This window comes from Cololabis saira, chromosome 17, assembly GCF_033807715.1.
Source record: "Cololabis saira isolate AMF1-May2022 chromosome 17, fColSai1.1, whole genome shotgun sequence".
Lineage (NCBI taxonomy): Eukaryota > Metazoa > Chordata > Actinopteri > Beloniformes > Belonidae > Cololabis > Cololabis saira.
In genome coordinates, this window is record NC_084603.1 from 7,223,421 (window position 1) to 7,233,675 (window position 10,255).

General features: G+C 38.7%; 1 protein-coding gene across 1 annotated transcript; it reads right to left on the minus strand.

The window, feature by feature from the left end:
• Window positions 1-812: 812 nt before the first annotated feature.
• gtf2a1l (general transcription factor IIA, 1-like) lies at window positions 813-6,305 on the minus strand. The gene is made up of 8 exons (XM_061746064.1): window positions 6,183-6,305; window positions 5,205-5,328; window positions 4,948-4,991; window positions 3,354-3,447; window positions 2,775-3,253; window positions 1,209-1,439; window positions 1,017-1,106; window positions 813-920 (listed from the first exon to the last, which is right to left on the minus strand). Exons 1-8 carry the CDS (start codon window positions 6,303-6,305, stop codon window positions 813-815), a joined length of 1,293 nt encoding a protein of 430 aa, XP_061602048.1.
• Window positions 6,306-10,255: the final 3,950 nt, after the last annotated feature.

Below are 10,255 nucleotides of genomic sequence, written 5' to 3' on the forward strand. Positions count from 1 at the left end.
TATATCCATTCAGCTTTATTCCAAGAAGTTGTCCTGACAGGTGGAAATATTTAAGATAAAATTTGTTTAACTTATGTTTCCCATTTCTGTGACTGTATTTTTTAAATAAAATGTGTTGTTACGACTCCTCGCGGTCATGTTTATTTTCATTTGTACCCAAACAAACCATTTATACCCGATTCATTCAGCAAAAACATCAGTGTGTTGTGTCCCATTTCTGATATACAACCACCAACTTTTACCCCAGTGTCTGTTAAACAGCCCAACAAATGACTACTTGCATACACTAACAATAAGAGGGTCAGTCTGAGCTTCTTCATGTGCTCTTGTATATCAAGGTCACTGGTAGTACATTTGTGATATTATAAACGACAATAAAACAACAAGATATCCCAGACATTGTTCTTGAATGCAGCACAACAGTGAAGTGGGATTTATTTAAAGCATAATTAAATGGCAAACTATTACATTACTTGAAAAATCTAAACATGTCAGGTATTTTTAAAGACTTAATGACAGAAAATAACCAATAAATCCAAGAACACAAATCCATGTCACTTGTCTCAAACTGAAGCAAAGAAATTGGCTGTTGCATCATCAACAACTTGCAGTTTCACTGCAAATTACACGATAAGAAAAAATAAATATCCATGAATCTGCACTGCAGTGCATTAACTTGTTGATCTTCAAACCATATTACATTCCCACCAGATCCAAGTTTAATAAGTCTATTTTAGATTTTACATTTAAGTAATCGTTTCATTTTGCCCCCCCCCCCCAAACATAATTTGATGTGTTTAGGTTACAGCTCATTACCATTCTGCTTCCCCCACAGCTTTAGAGAACACGTAATCCCTGCCTCCGTAACACATCACCCCATCTTTCAAATGAAATTTCCAGCGATTCTTGCTGCGGTGAATCTGCAATAGGATAAAATTATAGCTAGCATAAATATTCAGTACTAGATTTTAAAAGGTAAAACAAAAACATATAACATATAAAAAAAAGATTCCTACTTTGTCATATTGGCAAACAATGACGTTGTCAGTATCAAAAAGATCGGGGATGTCCTGCTCAACAACGTCATCGCCTGAATTCAGAGGGTCCTAAAACACATTGTGGGAAACATGGGATTGAAGACATGCTGTCATTCCAGGCAGTGGAAAGCAATCGTGACTCATGAAAATGCATTTCAAGCTCTCCCTTACCTCATCCTCAACATGAGCCAGTTCATCTCTCTCGCCTTCGCTGCTGGAGGAGATGCTGTCATTGTCACTGCTTCCATCTTCTTCCTGCAAGGCTTTTATGGCCTCTGCATTGATTAAACCGAGAAAGTCACTCTCTTCCAGTGGAACTTCGGCATCTTTTTCAGAGTTATCTGCAGGACCATCCAGCTGAACGATTTCGGACAGTTCAGGATAATTGTAGTCCAAAACGAACTGTCAGAAATGACAAAAAAAAAAAAAGGTTACGTCATGATTATGTCCAGGGAATTGACAAAAGAAGTGCAGTTGTTTTGAGGCACTTTTTCCAGAATGCATTTCATGTGTAAACTCAAGAAAAATTGATGCACGAATCCTGCATTCTTTAGAACTGGAACTACTAGGAATTAAATGTGAAGAATATTAAGATTACAACATTTACACACAAATTTTTTTTTTTTAAAGCATTCATTATAGATTGAAATCAAAACTCACTTCCAATTTTGTATTAATTTCTAAATAGCCATTTCTTATGACGACATTGAGTTAATGTATTTGTATAACCCCCCCATCCTTCAGTTATTGGGATGGTTCAAATGTTTCAGAAATTCATGTATCAAATAATACACCTGGTATTATAGAGTTAAAGGGTTGCATTCATGTTATTTTGCATTGAGCCAAAATATTTTTCCTCATGCTTAAAATTAATTGGACATTTAACGGATGAGCAGTTTCGGTTTTCTGGTTATTATTTCAGCCCAAGATGAAGACCAAACACAGCAATAACAATAAGTTGAGTTCACACATATATGATGCTGCTCTCTGACCATACGTCCAGAGAAATGTACTGCAGCATGTATATAAAGTCATTAAGCCTTAAAGGCCAAAACAATTTGCAAGAGAGCAGAAACTTCAGGAGGTGGCCAAACCGGCCAATAAAAAACTGCTCTGCATCGAAAGGTCTGGTAATTGGATCTCAACAGAATTTTTCTCACCATTTCTTTTGTGAAATCACACACACCAAATCAACTGACAGGTTTATACTCAGATCAAATAATGGCAAGAGAAGTTGAAAGTAAATGCTCATAAGCTAAAAACCCGACTAAACCATGTGTCAAACATGGTGCAAGTGGCATGATGAGGCCGACATGTGCGCCTGCCAATGGAAGTAAACACAGGGAAGTATTGATGACGTGAGCACTGATGGGAGCGGTGGGATGAATTTGGATGTGTACAGAGGCTGTGGCTGAGTTCAAATGCACAAGGCAGAACTGATAAGACTGTGCAAAATCACTACAACTGAATAATGACTAAAGAAAGAAACAGTAGGAGATTGGAGCTTGTTAGGGAAGAAGAATAGAAAGTTCTAGATGGCTGAGCATGACTTTCAGTTCATAAAAAACACATGAACAAGCACCTACTGAAGACAGTCTGAGAAAGGAAGAGATTCTTTGAGTTGCATTTCCCAAATAAAAAATGCTCATTGAACAATATGTAGCTGTTAAATAACCAACATCTTCCCTTCATTTATTTTACTGGCATTTGCTAATAAGACAATCTTTTTTAATTTACCTGGAGATCAGCCTCACACCGACTGCCGGTGTTCCCAGCTGCTTGACTCCTTGCCCTTTCTACTTTCTGTCTCTCCCCCTCGATCACCTCTTTCAAGATGTCGTCAATGTCTTGGCTCGGGGCCGTCTGCGCCAAAGCCTCCTCTTTCCTTATCTGGAAGTCTAATAATTGATTGCAAGGTGAGGCAGTCACAGGTTCAGCTGGTGGACCTGGCTCATTATCTCCCAGTGTGAGCTGTGGCTGGGGGAGGCTGCTCTCCTGACTCAGGGGTAAAGTGGCTCTCGGTTGTGTGATAGCGGGGGCTGGGACACGAGGCGGCTCTGGCTCACGGGGAAGAATGGCATTTGGTGGGACCAACGCTGGCTGAGAGGCAGGCGCTTCCCTCCATTCAGGGAGTCTCTGTGCGGGATGGGATGCAGGCTGCTGGAGTGCTGGGGCCTGAGTAACCACAACAGGAACATTGACTTTGTAAAGCTGACCTTACGAAGACAGAAGAGTTAAGTGCTATTTTTGCCAGCCGATTCAGGGATGTTTTAAATGCATGAACATAGAGCTAGAAGGCCCAACACTGTTCTGTACCAGAAGCTGTTTGTAGAGTTACTCCGGCTGGTATCTGCACAGGGTACGCCAACCCAGCAGGGAGGGAGAAGGTAGCAAGTGTCTCTGAAGTGTTCTGCAATTAAAACCACAGGGAAAATATAAGTCAGCATATCAAACAGTAATTTACAGAAGTAGGGACTATCAATCTTTGCCTGCACAGCAAAACAATAATTCATGAGTTTTTGTACATAAGTGATACTTTAAAGAGGACCTATTATGAAAAACATGTTTTCTCTTGCTTTAACATATATAAAGTGGTCTCCCCTCAGCCTGTCAACTCAGAGAAGGAGGAAAGCAACCAAATTCTGCAGTGTCTGTACAGCCGCCCGGATGAGCCATCCAGTGTGATGTGGATCTACGAGCCGTTCAGATTCTGCTCCCTTTCGTTACGTAACAAAAATGCAATTTACTTAGGTTGGCCTCCAATGCGTGAAACCACGCCCACAACTAACTCCGCCGGCCGGAGCTTCCGCCATTTTTTCGTAGCGGTGTATCGCGTCATTCAGGCAGCCAATCAGCACAGAGCTTCATTATCATAGCCCCGCCCACTCAGAATCCAGCATAGATAATGAGGTTAGAGAATGGGATGATAAAGACATGGATCAGAGGCTGAATTTCTAATTTATTTAGCAAAAACAATCAAAAGCTTGTTTTTAAGACATTCAAGCCAAGGCCTGTTTAGAATAGGTATTAGATGCCATAATAGGTCCCCTTTAAGCTTTAAACTAAAAAGTAATGCACCTACAGAAGCAGGTCATCTCCAGCATAGTTGGACAGATCTGAGAACATTTACTAAAAAAAAGGTGAATGATTTCTGTTGAAGGTTAAATGCGACTGAGTTTAAAGCTGTGAAGTGTTTCACTGTTAACACCCTCCAACGTCATTTGTGATTTAAATTTTACAGATCAAGGTTTGGACTCCTTGCCCGATTGTCTCTTGTGACAACTTCATATTGCTTTGTAGTGTTGCGCAACATATTTATGACATCCAACACTGACTAAGATAAAGCGAGTTCACTGAGGTACAAAAAAGCAATTAACAACCCAAAGAAAGTAATGATGGAAAACAAGACAGAAGTTCCTTTCACTATTAAAAAGAGGGGAAAAATAGATTTAAAGACATATTCCATGTACGGTACACATACCTGGTTAACAGATTTCTTATAGATCAATTTTATTTTTCCCCTTTAATCCAAAATGTTCCTGAACCTAAACAGTAATTGTTTAACATTTAATGCCTGACATGAAAACAAAATACATATTTGAAGAATCAATTATATCTTTTTATATCTAACATTTCTAAATAAATATTTTTTAATCATAACTATATTGGGCAACTTCGTATTTTTCTTTCCAGGTTTTAAAAAAAAATAATTGGGCAATTGTAGCCCTCCCTTTAATCATTGGGGCAGTTCAGAGGTCTCAGAAATTCATGTATCAAATATGATCCATCCAGAATTATAGGGTCTAAGGACTCAAGTTTGCCTCAAGGGGAAATCTTGAATGTATGAGCTTAAAGTGGGAAATAAAATTAAAAAAAAACTTTGCTTTAATTTAAATAACATGACACTTGCCTTGATGGGTAAACTGCGGCTAATCTGAGTTGTAGAGATCCCAGCTGAGGGTGAAAGCAGAAATTTAAACCAAAGCAGGTGACATACACAAAAAAATTTAAAAAAAAAAATTGCATTTGTCCCTCTTTGCATTTTACTCTATGAAAGAAAAAAAAAAGAAAAAAAAAACCCCCGCCACAAACATTGAAACCTGACCAGCTGGGTGATTAACTTAAAGCAGCAGTTCAGCTGTAAAACCGTTCCCATGAACAGTTTACCTGCCCGTTCCTGCTCAGTCTGTCCATAGTTGGCAGGCAGCTGGAGCACAAAGTTAGGAGAGTTGAGGCTGTTCCTTCTGAAGTCGTCCATCGCTTTTGACTGAACCACCTTTGACTCCCAAAGCTGGATGTAACAAAACACAGCGGTTCATCTTCCTGGAGGAGAGGCGACGACAACCCCTTCCTCATAGTCCATGGGCCAGAGCCCAAAATTTCACTTGTCAGTACGACTCAAGGTGACAAAACTTACTTATGATTTTTGAAAAGATCCATGTCTGTAGATTATATTTTTGTACGATAACCCTTCCTGAGTGGCAGCTGGATCATAGTTATCAGCTCATGAAGTTACCCAACCTCTTCAGAAAATTACATTTTAGATGCTGGTGGATATCCTGGTTTAGACTCATGTACAGGATATCTGTCAATGTTTCACAATATTGTCTTTGGTATCATTTTAAAAGGGGACCATTTAAGCATTCATTCAAGCTATCCTGGGAAATAGCTTAAATACAAACTATAAACACACATTTTTACACAATTTTTGCCTAAATGATATACTACCTTTTAGCCCTGTATCACCTAGGAACAACAGAGACATAAAATACAAAAACTGGAATACTCACAGGACCATAAGGATTCAGCAAATGTATAATATACCCACACATCTTAGCTTGAATGAATAGTATCATTTTAAAGGGGACCTTTTAAGCAAAGACAATATTGTGAAACATTGACAGATTTCCTGTACATGAGTCTAAAACAGGATATGCAGCAGCATCTAAAATGTAATTTTCTGAAGGGAGTGGGTAACTTCATGAGCTGATAACTATGATACAGCTGCCACTCAGGAAGGATTATCATACCAAAATATCATCTACAGACATAGATGTTTAAAAAAAAGCAAGTTTTGTCACCTTGAGTGGTGCTGATATCTGGTCTGGCCCATGGACTATCAGGTTAACATAGGAAGAGACTCACATGTCTCAGGTCGTCCAGAACTCTGTCCTCCAGCCCTTCATCCAGGAACAGCTCCTTCATGCTCTCCATCACATCATCGATTATGGACAAGTACAGCTTCGCCTGCGGTTGTTGGTTACACATTAAGACTCAAAAACCATCTTCTTGCTTGTGCACTGAAAGAAATAAATCTAAGCACATGTAAATATAACATATTTAAATCTGTGATATTAACAATTAAAAATGAAGTTTGTTGCTTTACATGAATACATCTAGTTTTGCATTTGTTCAAAAAAACAAGACATTGTGCATTTTTTCCTTAACAAGCAGTATTCGTGTAATCCCAGGCAATCTTTTCATTTACACACAAACAACAAGCAATGATCTTGTTGTATTTACTTTTCCTGTAACAATTTTAATCCATCGGGCAGATTGACCAACGTTTAGATGAAACATGCTTTATTTCTTTTAAGTAAAACCCCACAGTAAAAAAATATCTTGCTTGATCTACTTTTAAAAAATTAAGGCAACATTTTCGCATGAGATTTTTATGTAGATCAAGACTAGTCTTTGTATAAACTATTTTTTTGTAGGCTATGTAAAAAATTAATTTGCAAGTAAAGTCAACTTCATTTTGATAATTAAAGTAAATTTAACACAATTATGTTAACTGTACTTGCAAAATGTATTATTTACATACAAAAAAATAAGTAGTTCATACAAAGACTAGTCTTTCCTGATCTACATAATAATCTCATGCAAAAAGTTGACTGTTTTTTTTTTAAGTAGATCAAGCACAATATTTGTATCAGTGTGATTCACCAAACTAATCAAACTCTTAATTGTTCCGGATCATTTCAGACTAATTCAAAAATAAAACCCCATCAGCAATAAATCCCAGACTACTTTTGAGATCGAACCCACATATTAAGAAAGTAAAGCCTGAATTATGGTTCCGCGTTAAATCGACGCAGAGCCTACGGCCGTAGGCTCTGCGTTGGTGTAACGCGGAACCATAAATCAGCCTTAAAGGAGCTCACCACTTGGGTTGTGCTGGTTAACATGATTGTAGGAAACCTGAAGCGACCACGTCTGAACGGCTCCAGCTCTCACGGAGCTGAGGCGGAATTGTCGCGTCGTTCAGGCAAACGCAGGTGGCTCTAATTAAATAATTAGTGCAGCTGCTGAGCGCAGGTTCAGAGGAATGTGCAAAGCCAGCTGTCCTCAGTAATTGGACGGCAGGGTTAGAGCCAGGGGCGTCAATTGGGTATGGCAAGGTATGGCAGCCGCCACACCTTGGCTTCAAGGGTTAAATGTAAATGTTTGTTTTTTTAAATACATTTATGGAATAACTACAAATGCAAATAAGAACAACATGATCGATATTATACACTGCAAAAACTCAAAATCTTAACAAGAAGATTTTTAGTTAAAATGTCTCATTTTTAGTCTCATTTTTTTTTTTAAATCTCATTACATTTAAGACAAGACTCAAAAACAACCATTTTCACCTGTTTCAAGTAGATTTTCACTTAAAATAAGTGGAAAAATCTGCCAATGGAACAAGATTGTTTTGCTTGTAATGAGAAGATAAATCTTGTCCCACTGGCAGATTTTTCTACTTATTTCAAATTGAAACAGGTGAAAATGGTCAAATAACAAGTTATTTTTCTGGTGATGACTCTTGTTTTAAGTGTAATGAGATTTTTTGACTAAAAATGAGACATTTTAACTAGAAATAAGACAAATATTCCTGGTAGGATTTTGAGTTTTTGCAGTGAGTGAGACTGCATTTGAAAAAGTTCCAATTTTCTTGACCACACAGATCAGCTACATAAACTTCTGTGATGAGTATTTGCTGGACGTGTTGATTGATACTCTAGTTCAGTTCTGTGACTCGTAACCTTGCCATACCTTAGCTTCGACTGAATTGACGCCACTGGTTAGAGCACAAAAGCTACATTACATCACAGCTTTTTTCTTTGTCTATGCTAATAGACAAGTTCATACATTTTTTATTTTTATTTTATTTTACCAGGTTTAGTCCCATTGAGATCGAGGATCTCTTTTTCAAGGGAGACCTGGCCAAAAATGGCAGCTTTAAAAGTTACAGACAAAACAACAAATCAACAACAACAGAAATAGAAGGACAATGCAAAATACATCACAAAACAGTGGCAATAAATAAGTTACAATACTTAAGGACAGTGACAAGTACCAACAGAGTCATTTAAAAATGCATCTGTGAGAGCTTTAAAATCAGACATTGACACTAATGTGTTTAGCTTCAGGTGTTTTTGGAGGCTATTCCAAGCAAGTGGGGCAGAACAGCTGAAGGCTTTCTTCCCTATTGGTCCTCGCACTTTATAAGGACAGCAGGATAGCATCATTTGATCTCAGGCTATAACTACTGATGGCTTTCAAATTGATCAGAGAACAAATGTAAAATGGAAGTTTACCTAATATAGCTTTGTATGTGAACAAGTACCAATGACTAAGCCTCTGCCATGTCAGTGAAGGTAAGCCAGCCTTGGAGTACAGAATGCAATGATGGGTTAGAGGTTTACACTTTAACACATCTCAGTGCACTATGATACACAGTGTCTAACATATGCAAGAACTGGGCAGGAGCATTCATATACAATGGATCACCATAATCCAAAATTAGTAAAAAATGTCACAGAGACCAGTCTCCTTCTGGCCTCAAAGGAGAAACATGCCTTGTTTCTGAAGTAAAACCCTATCTTAGGGTAAATCTTAAATAAAATAGTAAATCATTTAAAAATAATTATTACTTATCGAGCACTGATTTAATGTATTTTTTATATTTGAAGCCAAGGTGAGAATAAAAATGCGTTAATTGCTCGCATGCAGATTTTCTTCCTATTTGTAGCAAGAGACCGAATTTGTGTCTGATTCAGAAACCTCTGCAATGTATCGCAAAAGTTCCCTTGTTGATTTATTTTCTTCTCCCCCGTGTCCCCTAGAGGGCTCCATGGGTACATGGGCGAGTGTGCTTACACATATTTTATTTCTTCAGTTTTGCACACTGCCAACTATCTGAAATGACTGGTTGTGGAGACCACAGAGATGCCTCACCGTGCTGTATTAAATGGTTGGTCAAATTACAGTCACCATTAGTAGTTTTTGTGCAAACACACAGTGGAACCATTGCAACTCTGAGCGCACAGAGCCCTCCAAATAACAAATCCTAATTGAATGAGTTCTTAATGATGTATCATTTGTGTTTCTTCCCTATTCATTTGGCATCACATATTGCATGTAGACATTAAAGGAGCTGTATGTAAGAGCAATAATAAAACGAATCATAAAATGACCCCGATATGTCAACAGACATTTAAAAATCATGTTCATTTCAAATACTTATGTCACTGACAACAGCACTCAAGCCAGGATATTCCAGTTTAAAAAGAGGAGTTGCAGCCCTCAACTGATGTTGATGTTGTCATTTTTTGTTTTGGCCTGAAGCTCCACCCTCCACCTATCTCCCAATCACCAAGTCAGTATTGTTTCTGAAGCTCCACCCTCCACCTATCTCCCAATCACCAAGTCAGTATTGTTTCTGAAGCTCCACCCTCCACCTATCTCCCAATCACCAAGTCAGTATTGTTTCTGAAGCTCCACCCTCCACCTATCTCCCAATCACCAAGTCAGTATTGTTTCTGAAGCTCCACCCTCCACCTATCTCCCAATCACCAAGTCAGTATTGTTTCTGAAGCTCCACCCTCCACCTATCTCCCAATCACCAAGTCAGTATTGTTTCTGAAGCTCCACCCTCCACCTATCTCCCAATCACCAAGTCAGTATTGTTTCTGAAGCTCCACCCTCCACCTATCTCCCAATCACCAAGTCAGTATTGTTTCTGAAGCTCCACCCTCCACTTATCTCCCAATCACCAAGTCAGTATTGTTTCTGAAGCTCCACCCTCCACCTATCTCCCAATCACCAAGTCAGTATTGTTTCTGAAGCTCCACCCTCCACCTATCTCCCAATCACCAAGTCAGTATTGTTTCGGCATCCGGGTTGCCAGCTCAGCTCTAATTATCGCAGCCATGGCAGCCTACGTTCCTGCT